General features: G+C 42.3%; 1 protein-coding gene across 1 annotated transcript in view; it reads right to left on the bottom strand.

Moving 5' to 3' along the window:
* Positions 1 to 4,895: 4,895 nt before the first annotated feature.
* The window catches only part of LOC135877298 (solute carrier organic anion transporter family member 1B3-like), a 29,767-nt gene continuing 10,844 nt past the window's right edge, over positions 4,896 to 23,818 (bottom strand). Inside the window, exons 6-13 of the mRNA XM_065402714.1 lie at positions 23,480 to 23,578; positions 20,162 to 20,410; positions 17,789 to 17,977; positions 15,102 to 15,297; positions 14,185 to 14,347; positions 11,810 to 11,994; positions 10,543 to 10,607; positions 4,896 to 5,017 (exon numbers count right to left, since the gene is read on the bottom strand). Of these exons, the coding sequence (XP_065258786.1) occupies positions 4,896 to 5,017; positions 10,543 to 10,607; positions 11,810 to 11,994; positions 14,185 to 14,347; positions 15,102 to 15,297; positions 17,789 to 17,977; positions 20,162 to 20,410; positions 23,480 to 23,578 (1,268 nt within the window). The remainder of the gene's footprint in view (positions 5,018 to 10,542; positions 10,608 to 11,809; positions 11,995 to 14,184; positions 14,348 to 15,101; positions 15,298 to 17,788; positions 17,978 to 20,161; positions 20,411 to 23,479; positions 23,579 to 23,818) is intronic.

Genomic DNA, 23,818 nt, shown 5'->3' with positions numbered 1-23,818 from the left:
ACTGTGCTACCACTGGGCCTGTGGGGCCTTGTGTTGGATGCAACCCTGTTTTACCACTCCCCCTACCTTTCCTCCGTGTTGTTTTTCTCCTTTCATCCCTCTATAAGTAAATATTTCCCTTTCCTATATTCATTGTACTCTTCCGGTGTGTGTGTATTCACTCTGGGGGGTTTGGAACAGGTGCTCCTGGGGTGAAATGGACTTTCCCTGCTGCATTCCTGCGTGCGCCTTCTCTTGGCCAGAGTTGCCTGCAGCGCAGACTCCATCTTGGCCACAAGGGCGCTGAAGTTACACCCGTCTTCTCAATGAGCTGGTAACTCTGAAACCTAAAGATGACTGGTATAAGCAACTTTATTAGCTATTTCACTGATGATCATTTCAGGAGAAACATCCAGTAAATGGCCCCTTTGGTAATAACATGTAATGCTGACAGACCCCGGTCATTGGGATCGAATCTGGGATCTCTGGAGCTAAATGCATGAACCTCTACTGCGTGAGCTAAAAGCCATATGGCTCTTAATTAAGCCTGTAGAGCAGACTCATTAATCTCTACACTACGGGGGGGGGAGGGGTGTCGACCTAAGATATGCAACTTCAGCTATGCGAATAGCGTAGCTAAAGTCAGCGTATCTTAGGACGATTTACCTGGCCGTGAGGATGGCGGCGAGTCGATTGCTGCCGCTCCCCCGTCGACTCCGCTTCTGCCTCTCGCCGCGGTGGAGTTCCGGAGTCGACGGCAGAGCGATTGGGGATCGATTTTATCGTGTCTACACTAGACGCGATAAATCAATCCCCGATAGATCAATCACTACCCGCCAATCCGGTGGGTAGTGTAGACATACCCTAAGAGGTCTCGGTACCACTAGAGGGGACAGAACACCACACCCAGAAGGTATGTGGATTACACATATGCTAATATAGAATTGTATGTGGTAATAACATTAGTAATTTCTTTACAGTTTTGTTTTATTTTATTGCATTCATGTGTCCAAAAATGAACAAATGGAAATTCATGCATAAAGGAAAAGGTTATTTTATGTTTCAATGTCAAGTCTTGGGCTCCAGTTCTGTGATCTCTATTCAAGCAACACCCTAATTGTAAGGAAGTTTCAGGCACTTGATGTCTAAAACAGCCACCAAACCTACGGGATTCTAATAGGATTGAATCCAATCACATGATGAAAAGCTACTTCGACAGTATTTTAAATATGCTGATCAAAAGGAAGCCTCTAGTCTAGGATATTGTTTAGGTTTAGCAATGGTTGTGAAATAGATATTATAGACTGTCTCAAAGAAATCTAGAGCTCAACTTTCCTAAAAACAATGAGGATTAGGAATTGGTATATGACAAACATGATAGACTTGGGCTCCAATAGTCAGGTAGTTAATATTATCATTCTTTGAGTGCCCTCTACTGGCTGTTATAAGGCACAGTAACAGAGGTCAGCTTCAGAATAAAATAGCCTAAAATGTCTGGGTTTTGCTTTGAAAACAAAGTCACTACAAAGCTGAAAATATTTCACTGATCAACTTAGTAAATAATTTAGTCTAATTTTTATAAAATGCTATAACCAGGGGTGAAAGTAACTTAAAGGACTTACCGGTACGCTGGAGTCCTGAGCGGGAGCGTGACCTCAACCGGAAGAGGCGGGGCCTTTCAAGATTTAAAGGCCCTGGGGCTCCGGCTGTGGCTGGGAGCCCCAGGGCCTTTAAATCACCCCGGAGCTACCAGCTGCAGAGGCGGCTGGGAGCCCCAGGGCTCAGGGGCAAATTAAAGGGTCCGGGGCTCCGGCCACAGCGGAGCTCCGGGCCCTTTAAATCACCATGGGAGCCCGGCTGCTGGAGCTCCGGCGGCGATTTAAATGGCTCAGGGCTCCCCGCAGTGGCTGGAGCCCTGGGCCCTTTAAATCACCGCCGCGGAAGCCGGTCCAGTCCGGCATGGCGTACTGGCTCTTGCCGCTATGCCATACCGGACCGTACCGGCTTACTTTCATCTCTGGCTATAACTCTGAATTCATTTAATAATCATCACTTTAAACTGTCTTTTAAAAAGAAAAAATAATAAAATAATTATCAATGTACTTAAAGATATGGATGAATCAGTCACGATCTCAAAAAATAGGTGCCTACAATTAGACTCCTAAGTCCATTTTTAGACACCTAAATCAGTGCCCCGTAATTTACTTCATGAGTAGTCTCATTGAAAGTAATGTGAATAAATTTGGAATAAGCTGCTACAAAACAGTATTAAGAGTATCAGAAGCTGGTCTTTTTTTGGCTTTAATATTAGTAAAATTGTGGTAAACTGTCAATTTGGATGCTTTTGCAATGGAGTGGGATTTTCCAAAAGTACCGAAGTTAGGAGGACAAGTTCCACTGACTTTCTCAGAGGTGCTTTTGAAAACCGCCCCTTTTTTTTTTTTATGGCTAGTTTTGAAAGTGAAATCTTTAAATCGTAGATCCTGGTTTGTTGTGGAGGTGTTTTTTTTGCATTCTTTAAAAATAAATTATTCAAGTTTTGCTGCTTTCCTGTGGATGTCTAGAGAGGTCCTTTTAGGCAGAGGAATAGTGAAACTGAGTATACACAGAGTACTGTCAAAATCTACAAAGTAAAGAAAAATAATTGATTTTTTCAGTTATTTCATTTACAGCAAACTTAGGTGCTTCTTACAACTAGAGCCAGTTGAAAATTTTCCAATAGAACAGTTTGGAAAATGTTGATTCAATGAAATTGAAACATTTTGTAGGAACATATTGATTTCATCAACATTTTCAACAGGAAATTAATGAAATGATTTGTTTTGATAAGGTGGAAATATTTCATTTTCATAAAGTTAACATATTTTGTTTCAGTAAAACATTTTGACCTTATAGTTTCAAGTTTATATCATATTATCATTTATAAAAACAATATAATATAAAAGTTAAAATATTATGACATTTATATTATGAATTATAATGTAATATAACATAAAAGTTGAAATTATGTCAAAACAAAATGTTTTGATAAGGTTGTTTTGATGTTTCCTAAACAAAATATTTTGAATTTTTCATTTCACAGTAAAAATCTTGAAATATCAACTTTTTGTTCCAATTCAGGATGAAAGCAAAACTTGAAATGCTGGAGTTTCTGATGGAACAGAAATTCCATTTTATGACCAGCTCTACTTACAACATCAGTAGGCACAACATTTTCAGTTGGAAATACGATTTTCAAGTTGAGTGTCCCTGAGGATACAGAGGAAAAAGAGGGTTTGGGCCTTCCACCTAAATATTCACTGGCAGGCCAGAGTTCAGAAAACTACACTAGCTTCTTACTGTACTGTGCAGAGCCTTACAACTATGCAAAGTCCTTTTGACTTCAATGGGACTCAGTACAGGTGGATCTGTGGGCAGGACTTGGGCCTTCCAGTGTAGTATTTGGAATGCAGTTACTGTGCCAGAAACCATATTCAAGCCATTTAAAAATTACAAACAGTTACAATTAACCATGCCAAACAGGATTTTCCTTCATTAGTTAATTAATGGAATTGGTTGTGTGTGTCATTGATAAGGTAGTTAAATATAAATCATATGTGCACCTAGCTGCCCTTGTCATTGACTATGTGTTCATTCTGGTTTTTCATTCTGAGCAGTGTTATTGTTTTGTTCAGGACATTCTGCAAGTTGATTTTAAAAGATGCTGTCCTGATTCATGCAACATGATTCATGGATGTAAGTGGATTTTCTAAATACGTGATTCTCTTTCCACATCAGAAGAACTTGATAAATATTCATTGCTCTTTGAGTTAGCTTCTTTGTTCATAGGAACACTTTCTTGCCCTCCATTATCTGTGGATTTGGGGTCCCTTGCTTGGTACCGTTTCTTCACCATTGTATAAAACAGGAAAGCTAAGAAGTAGGATGGTAGTCTGAAACCTGCTACTAGGCCAAGGTAGGTATACCTGTGAAGGGAGAAGACAAAAGGCAGTTCTCCTGATATAAACGAACTTCAAAAGAACTGCAAGTACTAACATTACTTATAAACAGATCTTTTCAGGAATAGTACAAAAATAAAAAATGCACAGTAGTCCCTGAACTCTTTAATACAATAGTTTAGGAGACAAAATCTAAAACGACTTTGTGAATGGTGCTATAAAGTGGACATTTTCACTGTTTACACTATGATTTATGCCTTTGAAAAATATGTGTACAGTAATAATCGATCATTTTTCCTCTACTCCTGCTGAATTTGTACAAGCTTCTGGGGGCCAGGATTCCTGCAGCAACTGTAAGTGTCATGGGATCTCTAGTCCTGGCTACTCAGCATAAAAATAAAAATACTCCACAAATGTGTGGCCATCAAGAGTTGCATGAAGTAAAACAAATGTGAAAAAACGGTTGCTTTGAGTATTCTTCAGGCAGATATTTTTTGGTTGTGATTAACACGCATTTCTCTACAATGTATATGGCCTCAGCTGCCCAATAGCATGTTTTTTTCATTTGTTCACACAATAAACACAGTCAATAAAGTGAAATTGGCAGTCTTCCCAATATGCATGGTAGGCAATGTGAATTTGGATGTCTTTTCTATTCCTGCTCGTGAATCACACAATGACTATGGATTTCTGAGCTGGTCCAAAGTGTAGAATGTATATCCATTATTCCGGAAAGACTCAGTCATTGATGTCAAAGAGAGTTTTGCCTGAATGAGTAAGGCCTGTATAGAGTATTGAGAAGAGACTTTAGGATTTGGCCCCAAGATTAGTTAATGTGAAGATTTCTTGACATTTGAGATTTTGTACTGACCTATATGAAAGTGAAGCCAACATTAGATGACCAGGGCCAGAACATCAAATAATTTAGAGTCCTGATGCAGAAAGGAAACTCACGACCACTCTGTGTTTTGATTTAACTTACCTGTATGCATCAGAATCATATATCCTACAAGCTCCTCGGTGCCCACAGCTTCCGCTTCCCCATTTCAAGCATGTCCTGTCTATTAATGCACCAAAATAAATGGGGGCTGGAATTCCGGCTGCAATAAAACATTCAAAAATATATCACTATGTCATATTATGAGGCACGACTTTAGAAAATATAATAGCATTTTCATACTAAGCTCCAACCCTGCCCTGTGCTGTAGTGGTGCTCTAGGTGGGCAGTGGGTTATAGGGAGTCGCTTCCTCCCTTTATAGAAGTTGGACAGGATCCTTCAGAATAGTGAGCTGGGTGACCACTTTTGGTGCTGTTTGGAGCGCCACAGTGACGTGGTCTGACAGCTGAGGGCCTGGCCAGGCTATCAGCCTGTGGTGACACACATGGCGTTCTCCAGCATGGCTTAGCTCAGCAGTCCCCAAACTGTTCTGTAAAGCACGGGTGGTTTGCAGCTCAAGCGCTGCAGCAGTTTTCAGGACTTAGTGGTACATGGACCTCATGCTGACCCTCTACACTGGGGTGAAATTCATCTTATGAGCCTGGCACTCCTCTTTGTTTCCTACTGAAAAAAGTATGGGGGGGAAGACGGGGAGAGGGGTAGAGGAAACCAAGTGCAAAAGTAGATGGTAGGCAAAATTGTCAACGCTGCTTCAGGCCCAGATTTTAAAGGTGTTTAGGCATTACCCCACACAGTAAAGTATAACTCAGGCACCTAAGTCACATTTTCAAAAGTAACTTAGGCACTTAGGGGCTAAGTTCACAAAGGATTTAGGTGCTGTGATACTGAATGTGGCAATGCCTAACTTTTAGGCCCCTAGAAAATCATTGGAACAACACTGTGATTCACAAAGACCTGAGTTGGGCGCCTAGGCTCCTGTACAATGCATGGGGAGAGTCTGGTGCCTTAGAATGCGATTCATATAAGCCAGCATGCTTGGTGGGGAGCTAGCCAATGGGAGATGTTGCCAAGATGGGTGTGTGCTAAGCCCCATCCCTCTCACAGAGAGACTGAAACCCATAGCAGAATACCCCTTATTCAGTGGTTACTGTTCAAATCCTTTCTGCCCCTTCAGTAGAAGGAGGGATTGAATCCAGATCTCCCACCTGGTAGGTCAGTGCTCTAACTGCTGGGCTAAAAGGCACAAGGTGGGCACCATCTTCTCCTCTGGTGGCCAGATTTTAAATGGGATTTAGCTCCTCTTTTGAAAATAGGCTTTAGGTACTTTTGAAAAGTTTACTCAATGTAATTATTTGTTCAAAATAGAACAAAACATTTACTGCACTGAGGACAGCTAAAAATGCATGCACACGTTCCTAAAATAACTGTCCCAGATGCTATATATGCCCCTGGGATTTTGTTTCTCTGAATAGGATGAGAGTTGGTCTGTGCCTTGCAAATGAGTGGGGCAATGATACTTGGCATAATCTTTGTATTAAACTGTAGTTCAGGCTATGAAAAAGCTTAGAAATCCTTGTGACTGGCCAATGGAAGAGCGAGATGCATCTGCCATTGCACCCTCCACTCCGGCTTGCTCTCCCCTATGCTGCCCTTTACCCCCCTAAAATAATTTTAAAAAATAATATTCATGGTGTGAAATCCTGGCCCTGTTACAATCAATGGGAATTTTGGCATCAACTTTAATAATGCCAGGATTCCAACCCTGTACTGAACCATGTTTGTGCCAGCTTTTTTTCTGCATTAAAATATTGCACTCCTATATAGAAAAACACAGTTTTAAACTAAAAGGAGTGTATTCTCTGTGTATTCTATCCAGAGGGCCACATGTATATATTCTGTTCTTATGAGAGCATCTATGATCTGCTTCTGCAGGTCCAGTTCTAACTTCTATGGCCCTAAACAAACTGGGAGTGTGGACTTTTCTAATCAGATATAGCTTGGTCTGAAACCTAGAAAACCATTATGACACTTATTCTTACATATTTATTCATTTTTCATTTTTGGATAGTGCTCTAGGCACCTGTCCCATGAATTAAAAATCACACAAACAAACAAAGAATTGCCTATAACTATATCCACCTCAGCCCATGGGTGCAGGAACAATTTGTATAGTGGGGGTGCTGGGAGCCACTGAACCAAACTGTAAACGTAAGAACGGCCCTACTGGGTCAGACCAAAGGTCCATCTAGCCCAGTATCCTGTCTACTGACAGTGGCCAGTGCCAGGTGCCCCAGAGGGAATGAAGAGAACAGGTAATCATCAAGTGATCAATCCCCTGTCTCCCATTCCCAGCGTCTGGTAAACAGAGGCTAGGGACACCATCCCTGCCCTGGATGGAAACCACTTCAAGCCAGGGGGTGTTGCCGCACCCCTAGTTCCAACACCTACGCCTCAGCCCACTCCCTCCTCATCTGCCTTGGAGGAGAGAGAGAAAACATAGGTTATTATAGCGTGTCTGGAACATTCTGGCTCTGAGGGACCAATGAGGGGATTAAGTTCCAAAATGGAGGACCCTTCACAGATAACAACCTGCCAGCAGTTCCCTCTTGTTTATATTAAGGGAGCTCCAATTTGACTCTCTCTTCTGATCTCAACTATGGCAGTATGTCACAGGGCGAGAGGCCATCTTCCAGGCAACCAGGGCCCTAACCTTTTATGGCTCTTTATAGGTTAACACCAACACCTTGAATTCCACCCAGAAGCTTATTGGAAGCCAGTGCAGATTGTGGAGCACTGGCCTGATGTGCAATTCCACTTCATGTGCAATTCCACTTAATAAGCAAGCTGCAGCATCCACAATAGCATCAGCTTCTGAATGGTGCCAGGATGCAGGCCCATACATAGCACATTACAGCAATCTCATCTTGAGGTGAGGCATGGGTAATTGTGGCAAGGTCCAAATCAGAGAGGAAAGGTTGTTTTGCCAGGTGCAGTTGCAAAAATGTGCTCTTGGCCACATCTTGGACATCCAGGAGCAGCCCAAAATCTAGCACGGGGACTGTCTTTAAGTTCTTTGTTTGCACAGTGCCTAGCACAGTGGGGTCCTGCTTGATGTCTGAGGGCTTGTCTACACTACAAAATTAGGTCGGATTTATAGAAGCCGGTTTTATAGAATCCGGTTTTATGCAGCCGATTGTGTGTGTCCCCACATAAAATGCTCTAAGAGGCTCAGCATTACAGTACTATTACTACTACCACTAGTACTATTAATAATACAGTGGAGTCGCAGCTTACACGGGGGGTTAGGTTCTAAAGTCAGCGCATAAGGCGAAAATCGCGTATAGTCAAAATTACCCTTGAAAATCATTTAAATCTCCCATAAAGTACAGTATACTGTACATGATTTTGTGTATACAACCCTGTACAGTAATATGTATAAATGTATAATGTATACAGTAATGTACAGTATATAATAAAGAGTACATATGCAAAATATAATTTTACAGTACTGTATTTTTAATTACAGGGGGTAATTACAGGGGGTCGTCAGGGCTTGATGTCAATACAGGAAACGGAGGTGACGGAGAGCTTGGGTGATGGAGAGCGAGTCGTAGACAAAGTTGTTGGCTCTGGTTCAGCTCGAGAAGTTGATTGTGTAGGCTCATCTGCTGCTGGCTGTTTTTCCTTGAAAAACATAGTGATCGGCAACTGTCGCTGTTGTCTCTTGAGCTGCTCAAACATTCTTGATACAGTCTCAAATCGTCCGTAATACTACGTTTGATTTTGAGGCTTCATTCCATAGAGGGATCGTATTCAGAAATTAAATCATTCAAGTGTTTCGCTGCTTGGAACACTTCAGCAAATTTACGAAGATTCCAACTTGCTGGCTCTTCCTGTTCGTCGTCATCATCTTCATCTTCTGTAGACGATTTTATCAGTTCCTCTAATTCTTCGTTAGTCACTGTTTCTCTATGGCTCTCAATTAATTCTTCAATTTCTTCCTTAAGGATGTCGACGAAGCCATCACCACCCAGTTGCCTGGCCACCTGAACAATGTGTTTCACTTCTTTGTCAATGGTCGGGAAATCCCTTAAAATCATTCACACATTCTTTCCATAGGTTTTGCCAACATGCATTGACTGTTTCAGGCTTGATTGCATCCATTACCTGTTTAATATAAGTGGTGCAATCAACAATGTTGAAGGACTTCCAACACTCCATCACATTAAGATTGGGATCAGCACCCATAGTGCTACGTATCCGTGAGAATGTAAGCCTCGTGTACATAGCCTTGAAACAGCGAATCATGCCTTGGTCGAGAGGTTGGAGGATGGAGGTGGTATCGGGCGGGAGAAAGACGACTTCAACATCATTATGTGCAAACCGGAGTGCCGCAGGGGGCCAGGAGCATTGTCTACAATCAGCAACACTTTAAAGTCAAGTCCTTTCTCTTCGAGGTACCACTTGACCTCCGGAACGAAACACTTGTGGAACCAATCCAGAAATAATGCTGCCGTCACCCAAGCCTTTTTATTTGATTGCCAGAACACAGGCAGGAGATCTTTGTTCTTGCCTTTTAGAGCACGGGGATTTGTAGCCCTGTAGAGCAAGCCTGGCTTTATTAAATGCCCAGCCTCATTGCCACAAAACAACACAGTCACATGGTCTTTAGCTGCTTTGAAGCCAGAGGCTTGTCTTTCTGATTTCGAAATGTAAGTGCGGTTGGACATTTTTTTCCAGAAGAGCCCAGTCTCGTCAGCATTAAAAACTTGTTCCGGAAGATAGACCTTTTCTTCTATGATTTTCTTTAATTGTTCGGCGTAGGCTTTTGCTGCCTCTTCATTGGCAGATGCAGCTTCACCAGTAGTCTGCACGTTTTTGAGGTTGAAACGGTTCCTAAAACTGTTAAGCCAACCTTGGCTGGCTTTGAATTCCTTATCATCAGAAGGCTGTCCCTCTTCGGCAGGAGGTTTGAACAGCGTGTAGAGGCTAAGAGCCTTTTCTAGCAACGTGTTGCCATCGATAGGCACATGTTTACGATTCATGTCTTCCAACCATAAGTTTAATGCCTTTTCAGTGTTCACTAAAGTCTTATCACGCACCTGACTCATCACCTTAGCAGTTATTGGAGCACTTGATGCCACGGCTTGATGAATTTCTCTCTCTTGAATCTTGATGGCACGGATGCTAGATTCGTTGCGGCCATATTTACGCGCCACGTTGGAGACCGACATACCGTCTCTCAATAAGTCCAACACAGCCAGTTTTTCCTCCAGCGTTGGAACAGATCGCTGTTTCTTCGGTTGAGCACCAGATGAAGTAGCTGGCTTGCATTTAGGGGCCATGTTGTACAAAAAATACGTATCTTTAAACACTAGAATCACACTCAGCACGGCGAGATGCTCACCCTATGAGAGGCACGCAGGAACTGAGACCGATTGAGGGAACAGCAGATTCATGTCTCCCATCTCACGCTCACTCCGGGGCATATGCTCATTGGGTGGAATCGCCCGCACTATTTACAGGTATCTTGTTTTTCTTTTTTTTGCCGAGCGCGTATAGTTGAATTCACGTAAGTTAAATGCACGTATGATGCGACTCGCCTGTAATAGCACTGCCAAATTGTGCATCTGTTTTGCCAATGCACTTGGTGCCATTTAAAGCCACGCAGACACTCAAAGGTATCTAAAAAACTCAAATAGTTTAGTCAGAATAATTTATCTTACCTAGGGCTCTCAAAATGAGTGTGTACAGACCAACTGCAAGAGATTTCAGCTCTGGGTGAACACACCTAAAAATAGATAGATGTAAGTCACAATAATAGGTCTCCATAATACCTAGACGTCCTCATTAAAATGTATTATTTCCCCACAGAATTATTATTCTTAATGACAAAATACAAAACTTCAGAAGGAAGCTGTCTCATCCATTTGCCAAAAACACATTAAATGACGTGTGAAGAGTGAACTAATCAATTGCTCTCCATTGAATATTCACTGGGAAGTCAATGTACAGCACATAATTAGTGAGGTGAATCTATATGAAATATTGGCACCTTCTACCCATGTTTTGCAGAATTGGGTGTCCCTAAATACCCGTTCTACTGCATTTTCATTATGGGCTTTATGAACTGATGGGGACTATGATATTGCCCTAGGGCAAAGCTTCTAGAAATGGCATAATTGGGGCAGCATCTTGTAACATTGTAATGCCATTCCCAAAGGCTGAGTTTTCAAGAGCCACATTCTTAGCAAAGATGCAAAGCAACATGCCACTCAAATTGGTGTATAACTAATTTCCAAGAGATTAAGCTAAACTGCTGCCACAGGGGAATCTGACAAGGGTTTTGAGTTAATTATATATCCAATGTGTGTTGGATCCCTTTAAAGTTATTGTCATGAAAAACCACCTTCTTAAACAACAATTATTTCTTCATATTATATTAGCACCTCTTTCTGCATATTCATCTATGACAAAATAATTTTTAGAACTCCTATTAGCATTCCCACTGATTTTGCTTCCAAATTGCCTTCGGATTTCATAGTGACCAAACTTTTTCACTACCAAGCTTTTATCCATCTCCTATTTCACATAAAGAAACAGTGTCAACAAAACGTGTTTCAGCTGGACTTTCTTTTGTTCTTCAGTCTACTTATACAAACTACATAACCATTTGTGTTTGTAGCTCCTAATCACAGAAACACATCTAATTGTTTTCTGTGCTACAAACACAAAATTCAGATGTAAAAGCCAACGCAGGTCAGCTTAATAGCAACAGGGAGAAACTGACTGTAACGTATGAACGTAATAGTTAAATTTGGTGGGAGTGCACACCAACCGTTTTAATTCTTCATAATTAAAAATGGATTCAGAGAAGACAGCAGTAAAAGAGTGCTAGATTTCAAGAAAGTTAGGGTAATTTGGGGAAATTAAGTCCCCCATTATGGGAAAAGCCCTTACTGATATTAAAAAAATTATTTTGGTTTCACTTACCTAAACATAACCATATATAAAGGGGTGCTTCCTAAAGCATAGAAAAAGGCACTTATAACTTGCATTACTGTATAATAAATAAACTTTCTTGAGCAGTCATCACTTTTTGGACATTGTCCCAAAATTACAGAGGTATTTCCTGATTGTGAATCTGTAATTTCCATGCAGCTGCAGTTATGATACACCTAAAAGACACAATTTTGATTTGTCGGTATATCATTAATTCAATATGGCATACAGCATTAAAATACAAGCAAAACCTCACATGAAAATATGACCCAGGTAAACATCCCAGGAGCATCTAACCAGCTCTTGTTTGCATTTCTCAGAGGTTTCAACAGTCAGTAATTTCTTTCCTATGTGTCATGTACTTCTTGTACATGGTAGGTTGCAAGGCTGCTACCAGCAGGTCAAGCTTCTGTATCAATTATAGACTGACTACCAGGGCCGTCCCTGGGGTGGGCAGGGCCTGGGATATTAGAAACTCGGCGCCTATCTGCTGGGGGGTGCTTCGCCCAGGCCCTGCCCCACTCCACCCCTTCCCCCAAGGCCCCACTCCAGCCCCGCCTCCTCCATGCCTCTTCCCCACCCAGTTCTTCCCCCTCCCCCGAGTGTGCTGCACCCTTGCTCCTCCCCCCTCCCCCACAGTGCCTCCTGACGCCGCGAAACATCTGATCCGTGGAAGGCGGTAAGAGGCAGGAGGCCCACTGGTGGGCAGGAGGCGCTGGGGAAAAGGGGAGGTTCTGGTGGGGGGGCTCCTGCTCGCCCCCACCCCCTGCTCGCCTCCCTGTTTGCCTCCTCACCCCACTCGCCCGCTTGCCTCACCGCCCCACCCTCCTCCTGCGGGCCCCCCCAAAGCATGGGGCCCAGGGTGGTCGCCCCGATTCGCCGTACCCTAGGGACGGCTCTGCTGACTACAGAGTTTATTTCTCAGAGATACACAGGTGTCTTCACCATAGAATCCTTTAATGCTCTGCCAGGTATGGCTAAGGTTAGCTTAAATAAGGTATTTTACACACAGCACCACCTAATGGCTTAATCATATAATGCCGTTTAGTATTCCATTACAATATGAGCTCTACTGTGAGCCAGGAATCTCTCTCTAAAGAAACATTGTTAACATTTAAAAGCTGGATTTTGTAATCAGATCTGGTCCCCTTTGCACCAGTCCCTTGTCTACCTCAGGTGTAGGGGCATGTTAGGGGCAGGAAGGGGTGTGACGAGCTGCTAGAAAGTAGCTCTAATTCTCATCAAGGCCACAGCTGGACCTAAGAATCAGAAAACTGCAACTGGCTCTCTAAGACCTTTCTCCATTCCCCCCCCCCCCCATGTCAAAACAGAGATCAAGTGAAGCAGAGAATCTATCCCTGTATCTCCCAACCCTTTCATTCCAGCCTTGACAAAGCGCCTCAAATCGAGGTAAGTTGTCCCAGGACAAGTCGCAGTGTATATCTGTGCAGCACATTTACCTTAGAGCAGCGGCTTTCAAACTTTTTGAGCTGAGTCCTGCCTTTGAGTTAAAATTTTTGGTTGTGTCCCCCCAACCCAGACAAAAATAGACACAATACCCACCCCTTGGGTTTTCAGGGTGGGGGAAGGTTAGGGTGACCAGATGTCCTGATTTTATAGGGACAGTCCTCATTTTGGGGGCTTTTTCTTATATAGGCTCCTATTACCCCCCACTCCCTGTCCCAATTTTTCACACTTGCTGTCTGGTCACTCTAGGGAAGGTGCATGCGACAGTCTTTGGGGCAGAGTCCAAGCTGGGCATGGAGGCTGTCGGGATGTTGTCACTGACTCACAGGCTGGGTGGCCTACTGAGGTGAGTCAAGGGGTGAAGGTGGCGCTCCCTCCCCAAGCCCTTCTGCGCGGGGACTGGTCCGAGCCACCAGGCATCGTTTCCTGAGCTGCCTGGCATTGCCACTTGCCCCCTGAACATTCCTCTGCAAACTCCTGGGGGGGTGCACCCCACAGTTTGAAAACCTCTGCCCTAGAGATTGCACATGGGCAACTACCTCAGTGTAGTTACACTGGTGGCTAAAAACCTCAATGTAGCCAAGACCTGATTTACAAAAGGCAAACGAACGGAGGTCTGCCTTTAGGCAATGTGTAACACTCATCAGTGTGTGTTGTGTGTTCCCCTCAGTGCCCAATGTGAGTTTGTTACAGCCCCCAGATACAGAGCCTGGTTCTTTTGCTCAAGCTGCAGAGACTCAAGCATCTAGCTCTGGAAGTCTGTGGTTCTCAGTGATCCTCACAAATGCATGACCGTTCCTCTTGCTCTGCAATCAATTTGATCTTTTCTAAATATACATCACTAATATACCAATGTTCTTAAGCAAAAAAGATGGGGAAAAACTGGGTAAGGCTCTTACTTTGTTCTTCCCGTGTCCTGTCGAAGCCTTGCATCCAGCAAGACAAGCTGACATGTACGTGATTCCATTGTCTCCACAGACAGGATCCCACTGCTTCGTGGCACATTTGCAGTCAGAGTTGCAGACAGAAAATAAGGTGGTTTCATGACGTGCAACTGGTTTGCTTACGAGGTAAATTTACAAAGGCATAACATTGTTTTATTACAAAATCCATGTTTCAATTAAACATTAAAGGACAATTTCACAAATTTGTCTTTCACTCCTACTTGATACCCTCATTATTATAGAACTAAACTAATATTCTAGGTAAACAAGCTTAAATTGTTCCTATTCTTGTAACATTGATCTTGTGGCCTCAGCTTCCATCCCACGTACATTGAAATACAGATGACTACTGGGTTATGAAAAATTCTATGACAAAGAAAGGGATTTCTGCCCATTGTAGCCCAGAAAAATCAGACCTTTAGTTCTAAGACACAGTGAAATTCTTGACACTATCTGTGTCCAGTCCCACCATTCTAGCTGCCTAAAACTACACACCCTAAAACTGTTATTCATTTTATACATGAATCACACTGACACAGTTATTCAATTAAGACCCATACCCCAAACTGATATAATTATAAACCCCCCCCCCCAAAAGTAGCAGTAAGTAACTTTCAAACAAAGTATATCGATATAAAAAAGAGGGCTACATTCTCATCTGGTGTAAATCAATCTAGCTCCATTACAATTTATACAAATTTAGAATCTGACATTTTCTAATGCGATAAATCCTTCAGTATTTGTGGAAGATACACTAAGTACTACAATGGTGTGTTTTTATTCAATCATGACAAAACATTATGCAGTTTGTAATGCTTCTCTGCTACCAGAGAAAAGAAACGTGCTCTATATTACATAAGATGTATACATACCCATCATAAGATACTGTCAGTCCTGCCACTACATGGTTCTCACAGCCCACAAAAAAGTATGAGAGGGTTATGAGAAAAGCCATCAGTGACATTCCAAATCCAAATTTTGTAGCTCCAATCATGCTCATTTTGTATTTCTTCATTATGAGCCCTCCTAAAAAAATCCCAATGCTTACAGCAGGTAAAGCAGTTACTCCTGCAATAAAAGAGAGAGAAGGGATACTGGAGAGGTGTAGTCACATTCTGTCACACATAACAGATTTAACACATGAGCTGATTGAAATTGGTGAAAATTTTCATAACATGCTGCCTGAAAAATTTCATCAATTTATTTCATGTCTCAAAACACCATGATGTTTCAAGGGCCCAAGAATCTCCCCTAATACTTTTGCCAATGAACTTGTGAAAAATACATCTAGATCTATGTAATTAAGGACCAAACTCTGTCCCAACTCGTGCAGCGTCATGAGAGGGTAAGGGCACATAAGGCACCTCCTTATGCCCTTGTGTTGACTACCTGTACCACAGGTTGCACCATGGAAGAGGAAGTTGGATCCGGAGAAGTGCTAGATTTTCCCTCCCACTGGAAGGAGCATTGGCTTTGTCCGCTCCAAAGTATCAGCCAGAATAGCTGCACCAGCATGTTGGGTGACATGCACTGCACCATGCAGAAGCCCACTGTGGAGTACCACCCATTCAGAGCAGTGGAGACACCAGGAGGCAGACAGTGGCAGACGTCTACCCTAGCAACTGTATATTTTTAGTAAACGTTTTGTTTTGTTTAACTGCGTGTTGGTCCTCCTTCCTAATGATGAATTGAAGGTGCTTTTTCATTCTTGGCTGGGCCGAAAGCTTCCTACTTCAGCTTCCTGTACAGAGTTTGTAAACCAGACTTGTCCTGAGTTCAGGATGGAAACACTTCCCTTTATCTCACAAATGTTCTGAAGTATGCAGCAGGCGATGATTATATTAACAGTGTTTGCCATGCTGGCATCCAGACAGCTGCAAAGGCAGCACCAATGCACTTTCAGTTTACCAAATGTGCACTCCACGACCAGTCTGCAGCTACTTAGCTTGTAACTGAATTCCTGTTTTCCAGGGTCATTGATGTTGGGTACAGTTTCATGAGCCAAAGCAGAAGCAGGTATGCTACAATACAAGTTGGCACAGACACATTGTATAGAACCACAACATTGCTGGGAAATAAAATCCCTTTTCCCCCACTTCAAGTACAATCCTGATCTCCTCAGCACCCAGAGTTTCCCACATTTGTATTAATGAATCTGCCCCTGTGGTCTACTAAGCTTTTCAAAACGATTGAATGGTAACCTTTTGGGGTCACATACTCAGTTGTGCCCCTTGTGATGGGTAAAATATTAGGATATGAGTGCAATCAATAGTCCCTGCACAGTTTGGAAACTGCATCCTCAGAAATTCATATATTATTTTTGGAACTTTTCTTATGGCAACCCCTGGGTAAATTAATTGCCTCACAAATCTGCACAACGACAACCTTGACAGTGGACTTTCCAAACCCAGAGTGGTTTGCAACAGACCTATAGCTTTTTGGTGTTGCCAGCTTCCACAGGGCAATAACAACCCACTTCTGAATCGGTATGGCTTCCTTGAATGGAGTGTGCTGGAAGGGTTTTGCAAGCTCTTCACACAGGTCAATGAAGGTCTGTTTCTTCATTCAGAAGTTTTGAAGCCACTACTGGTCATCCCAGATTTCCAAAACAATATGATCTCAGCACACTGTGCTAGTTCTCCTGCATCAGAAGTGACGGTCAACTAAAGGGCATACCATGACAACACTGGTATTCATCATATCTGTACCATGTGAGCTGAATGAATTGTCATTAACCCTCAAAGTCAGCCATCTTCCATGTGTCAGAAAATGCTGGCCAGATTCCATCCAACATCTCACAGAGTGCATACTCCACTGCATACCCATTGATCCGCAATAAGGAGCAGAAGCAGAACCAGATAATCATCCATTTGCTCCATGTTTTCCACCCAGTTTTGTAGGGAATAACTGTGAAGGGCAACATGATCAGGAAGTGCCATAGGCAAATGTGTGAAAGCAGAAGACCGTACCAACAAAACACAGCAAAGCAGTTCCTAGAGTGTCTCCCTGTGATGCACAGAATCCTGGAATACTGTTCCTGAAACATTAAGTGCTAACATTAAGTATCTACAGCGATAGTGTGGACACAGGTATACGTGTGTTCACAGCTTTGTACTAGTGTCCAGCACAGCATGCATGTGTATATGTATATGGGAAACACACACAAGTATGAACATAGTATGAACATAAACCAGTACTCGGATATGCGCACAAGTATAGACATAGCCTGTAATACTCTGAGATTATGTCTCACGATCTGCCACCTGGTGTGTCTGCTCCAAAGTTGCTCATGACAAAGCCACAATAGAGTCCTTAGCAATTCTATATCTTCAAAGCTTCATGCAAATTTATCCTGGCAGCCATCTATTACAATTTTGGCTCATGAAAAGGAAACAAAGAGAGACACATTACAGTCACCCTAACTGTCCACCACAGAATCAAGCTCTATGGTGACTTTGTATAATTCCATCACAGAAGGGGACTCTAATTCCCTTCAAAAAACTCACCATGCTCAATAAAATACATATCAAAATACTTTCCCAAGCACTGTAACACTCACCTGTTACAAAGTTAGACTTAGATGCGGACTGACCATACTGTTGTTCCATGTATTTTGGTTTGTAAGTCAAGAAACCAATAAAGCTACTGAATTGTAACAGTGAACAACACAAAAATGTTACGTAAATTCTATTACTCAATACTCTTTTCAGAGAGCTAAAGAAACCTGAAAGAAACAATATACAATTTTATTTTTTAAAATGCTTGGCATAATTATTAGTAAATAATCAATGAGATTCAGAACCAGATCCTGCCCTCAGACACCTATGTGCTTATCCCACTGGCTTCAGTAGGATTTGCAGGTGAGTATCTGAGGGCAGAATCTGGTCATCAATTAGAATACAGGCTGTGAAATTACAGTAGAATCCTCAGAAATGGTAATCCTAGAAACTTCAGTGGAGACATGCCAACTGAGGCCCCAGTCCAACAGTGAGATCTACACAGAAGGTCCCTGGGGAAACTGAAGTCAATGGGGCAGCACACAGGCCAAAGGGACTGTCTGCTCACATGAATCTCACTGCAGGATCCAGGCCTAAGTGATTTCTCCATGGTTCCTCTGTAGCTTGTGTCATGTCTTACATTGGAAACTGTAGCCAATGATTTTAGTTTATTGTTCATTTATTGTGTGATGTTATGATTAACTAACATGTTATGTCATATATCGGGGTGGCCAACCTGAGCCTGAGAAGGAGCCAGAATTTACCAATGTACATTGCCAAAGAGCCACAGTAATAAGTCAGCAGCCCCCCATCAGCTCCCCTCTCCCCGCTCCCAGCACCTCCCGCCCACTGGCAGCCCTGCCGATCAGTGCCTCCCCTTCCCTTCTGATCAGCTGTTTCGTGGCGTGCAGGAGGCTCTCGGGGAAAGGGGGAGAAGCGAGGGAACAGCAGGCTCAGGGGAGGGGGAAGGAAGAGGTGGAGTGGGAACAGGGCCTGTGGCAGAGCCAGAGGTTGAGCAGTGAGCACCCCCCGACACATTGGAAAGTTGGCACCTGTGGCTCCAGCCCCGGAGTCGGTGCCTATACAAGGAGCCGCATATTAACTTCTGAAGAGCCGCATGTAGCTCCGGAGCCACGGGTTGGCCACCCCTGTGATATATAATCATTGTATGCAAAACAGAGTTAAATTGTAGGATTAGAGAAGTATAAAATAGATCAGTAGTTAGAAGGGATAATTACATAGTAGGTATCTAAGTAGGTAGGGCTGAAACACAAGGCCTACAGGCTAAGGCCTGTAAGATTTTAACTTAGCCATACTAGGCCATAAACTTAAGAAATGCTTGACATAAGTAAGTGACCAAAGAATGACCCTATCCCCCCCACTAAATTACAGGAAAAGATATACCAATGGGTGATATTGTGAAAAATTAACAGAATAAGTTTTTGCTTACAAGATATCCGGTAGTCACATTTTTCTAACACATGCTCTAACCGCAGGGTGCACTACGTGCATAAATGCTAATGAGGTATAGTCAGAATCACATTATAAAAAGAGGGTGCCCAGATTAGGAATACTGAGTTCCCTATGGGAAACTCCATTAGGAACCATCCCTCTTCTGATGATCAATTGGCAAGGCAGCCATCAGACCTTAAGAATATCATTAAGGATGTGTGAGTATAACGATATTTTTAACTTGTGCATAGATCTTTATAGAATTTTTTATATGCTTAGGTAATCATAACTTTAATTGTAACTTTAACAAAACTTGTAAAAGAGACTAGACCACGTATGTGTGAATGTGCGTGTGGTCACTAACCGTGGTCTTTACGTGTTCCTAGACACTCTAAATCTGAAGCAAGTAGCAGAGGTAACGTTCACTCTGTTGCACATGCAACTCTAGCCACCAGAGTCAAATCCACAATGGTGCAATACAACACTACTAAATTCACTTTAAATAAAATAAAAGACTACAGAACTGAACCAGAATAGAAGAACAGAATACACAATGTCATCTTTTTTCTTGCCTCTACCCTCCCACATTCCTGCATTGAGCACAGTTCAGCCAGAATGGAAAATCAGGCTTTCTGTATTTTTCATTGCAGACAGTTGATTTCACATTTTCCATTAAATCTGTGATGATCATGAAAATAATACAGCATGACTTGCTGGGAAAAGAACCTTCTGATTTTTTTAGGCTTACCCATCACTAATTTTAACACAGGTTTTAGTTAATTTTGGTCACTCATTTTTCCTCAGTTCCAGTTTGTTTCTAGTGCAAACTTTTAAATGTAGGTCCTGATTATGTAATTGACCCAATGCAGGTCAACCTTCATGGCCACCCAGAAACCCAATGACTTCAAATAACTGGGGGGGGGGGTATTCCTGTGTTACATTGTACTGGTAGGTTTCCAGTTTGGCAGAACATATGAAACACTTGCCTTCTGAAGTTACTGACCACTTCACTGGCTGATGATTTTCAGATTCGTGATGCCTGCTCTGGTGTCCTTTAATTTTGGAGAGATCAGATGAAATTTTGTCATTATTCTCTTCCTCCTGCTTTTTGAGACTCTTTGGCAGGAAACAGAATGGTATGGCAGCAATAAGATTAGTTATTCCAGCTATAATAAAACCAAGCCACCAGGCACCTACCCACCGGGAGTCTTTTGGAGTTATGGTTATGCTACCTAGAATAAAATGAGGAAAAAAATGAATTCATGAATTAATGAAGAAAAAAAGAGACACCCCCCTGTAATTGCTGGGAAATCTACATTATACACTGGAAGGAAACTCAGTATTTTCAATATTTAGTGAGCTATATTGAAAGATGACATAGAGCAAGCAGGGCACCAGCAGTCATATAATATAAGAACATAAGAACGGCCATACTGGGTCAGACCAAAGGTCCATCAAGCCCAGTATCCTGTCCTCTGACAGTGGCCAATGGCAGGTTCCCCAAAGGGAATGAACAGACAGGTTATCATCAAGTGATCTATGACCTGTCACCCAATCCCAGCTTCTGGCAAACAGAGGCTAGGGACACCATTCCTGCCCATCCTGGATAATAGCCATTGATGGACCTATCTTCCATGAATCTATCTAGCGCCCTTTTGAACCCCGTTATAGTATTGGCCTTCACAACACCCTCTGGCAAGGAGTTCCAGAGGTTGACAGTGTGTTGCATGAAAAAATACTTTCTTGTGTTTGTTTTAAACCTGCTACCTATTAATTTTATTTGGTGGCCCCTTGTTCTTGTATTATGAGGAGGAGTAAATAACACTTCCTTATTTACTTTCTTTATACCACTCATGATTTTATAGACGTCTATCATATCCCCCCTTAGTTGCCTCTTTTCCAAGCTGAAAAGTCCCAGTTTTATTAATCTCTCCTCATACAGAAGCCGTTCTATACCCCTAATCATTTTTGTTGCCTTTTTCTGAACCTTTTCCAATTCCAGTATATCTTTTTTGAGATGGGGCGACCGCAGCACCCAAGGTAAGGGGGCACCGGGGTCTGGGAGGGACATGGGGGCCAGGGGTGGGCAAGCCACCGGCCAGCAGAGGGCACTCCAAGACTGGAAAAGCTAATTCCCTGGACGACCGGCAGGAGGTGCCGCGCCGGTGAGTCACCGCTTCACTACACCCCCTCAAAGAATTCTAGTAGATTGGTGAGGCATGATTTCCCTTTACAAAAACCATGTTGACTATTTCCCAACAAATTATGTTCATCTATGTGTCTGACAATTTTGTTCTTTTCAATAGTTTCAACCATTTGTCCGGTACTGAAGTGAGGCTTACTGGCCTGTAATTGCCAGGGTCACCTCTGGAGCTCTTTTTAAAAATTGGCGTCACATTAGCTATCCTCCAGTCATTTGGTACAGAAGCTGATTTAAATAATAGGTTACAGATGACTATCTGTACAGATGAATATCCTGGTTGGTGTTGTTTTTCACTTGCCTTCACACATTTGCTGACTTGTATGATTCAAGGCTACATGCCGCAGAACTTATGGTACTTTTGAGAACATGGGAATCTGAAATAGGTTTCAAGCAGAGTCCCACACACACCCTGGATCTGCTAGGACACAGTACTTTTTACTTGTAACCTTTTTTCTTATAGGACCTTCCAGCAAAACGCTTAATCATGTGCTTAACTTTAAGCACATGAGGAGTCCCATTGGCTTCAGTGAGATTTGTCACATACTTAAGTCCGTATTATGGAGAATGTGGGAGCTGCCTGCAGTATTTTTATGAATATCATATGTCCATTTATTTGCTGGATTGTTTATCTATTGTTTGCTATGTGACTACCAAAGAGTTAAGTCATGCAAGAGCTGGGTACACTGGACTGAGGAACAGACAATGGCTTCAAATAAGCCCTACTGCTGGTACACAAATACAATAGAGTTGTCAATTTCTATTAGGTTTTACGTCTACCTTGCTAAGGGTACTGCCTGGCTGGTGATTCCGTGTGTGTCTTGACAGGGTAGGGAAATCCAGGCAGGATATCTAAACAGAGAGCTTTGTCACTGATAAAAGGACAGCCTCTGATAAGACAGTAAGAGACAGGGATTGGTGGGTCTCCTAGCTTATCTCAACTTGCAAAGCAAGTGTGGGGGTGCCTGGATAAGCAAGGCCTGCCTTAGCTTAGCTTAGGTAAGGTATAGCTGTATATAGACTATTTATTGTTTCTCTGAATGCCTTGGTTCTGAATCAACAATGCTTTGCTTTAAGAAACCTGCTTGGTCAGTGTAATAACCACTTGTCAAAGCTCCTGAAGGAAAGTCTGTACGAGGGTCCAAAACCCCAGTTGAACCTGCTAAGAAATCATGGTTCGTCCAAAACGGACTGCAGCTGAAGGCCAGGTTTCATAGTGAGAGAATTGCATGATTCCATCCCCAAAAGAAGTGGAGGTAATGAGGCCCATCACCTGAGAGATTGCACTTTAGGAGACCAGGAGCAGTCCTAGCTGTAGTTAACCCAGTTACCATGGCCTATTTGATCAAAATTTTGTTGGGATCAGGGCCTTAAAAAGCAAAATAAGCAAACACCTGTATGGGGGCACTGTAAAAGTCTCATCCTGCAAGCATATGCTCCGATATTAGGCTATTTCAAGATCACCAATGGGTGTTACATTTCAAATGCCTTTATTATCACTATTTATTTATATTACACATGCGCAGATGTTTGCAATGGAAAAGGGTGGGCACACATGCGTCTGTGTGTGAAAATTTGAATGCACACCAATGGACACCCAATAGAAGCCCCTTCGAAAACATCACCTAGTATATTTTCTTTTTTGTTTGACCCTTAGTAAAATTTGAAGTCAGTAATAGAGAGTAATATTAAACAATTAACATCTTATATGCCCCACCAACATTTGAAATTAACCACCTAAAATGAAAAATTGATATGCTAGCCAAACCCCATCAGTAAGGGCATGACTCAGCAAAGCATTCAGTGAGGGTGCGTAAACACATACTTAAATTTAAGCACGTTTAAATGCTTTACTGAATAGGCATGGATTTAAGCCCATGCTGAAGTGCTTTCCTGAATTGGGCCTAAAATATTTCCCATACCTACAACTTTTAAAATTATTTTTTCAGGGAAAACACTTTGTTCTCACCTCACCTTGAAACAAACACATTTATTATTTACTAAAAGGCATGAAAATATTTGGCATATCCTGATATAAAGGACTGGCCATATTGATTATTATACAACAGTTTAATATAATTGGCTCTCCATTTTTCCTTACCTAGATCCACAAATCCAATATCCACATATAAGCTGGCACACAGCGATCCCAACAGGTAGCCGATTATTGGCCCGATCATTGCTATTGTGTGCAAACATGCTGAAAATATAATGAAGTAGACACTGGTAAATTTACAGACATGTGGCCCTATATGTTTTCCACCTATTTTTTCTTATTCCTCTCCTAGAACCAGGGTATTCCATGAAGTGCAAAGACTAGCATCCTGCCATGTGAGATAGGTTTTTTTATTCTTCTCCTTTTTGGTGAAAAAGATCACCTTAGGCAGTATTAATGTATCATTTATTTATTTATTTATTTATTTATTTAAATTTGTTTAGT

Source organism: Emys orbicularis, chromosome 1 (assembly GCF_028017835.1).
Source record: "Emys orbicularis isolate rEmyOrb1 chromosome 1, rEmyOrb1.hap1, whole genome shotgun sequence".
Taxonomy (NCBI): domain Eukaryota; kingdom Metazoa; phylum Chordata; order Testudines; family Emydidae; genus Emys; species Emys orbicularis.
The sequence above is the reverse complement of the archived record's forward strand: the minus strand, read 5'-3'. Positions and strand labels throughout refer to the sequence as shown.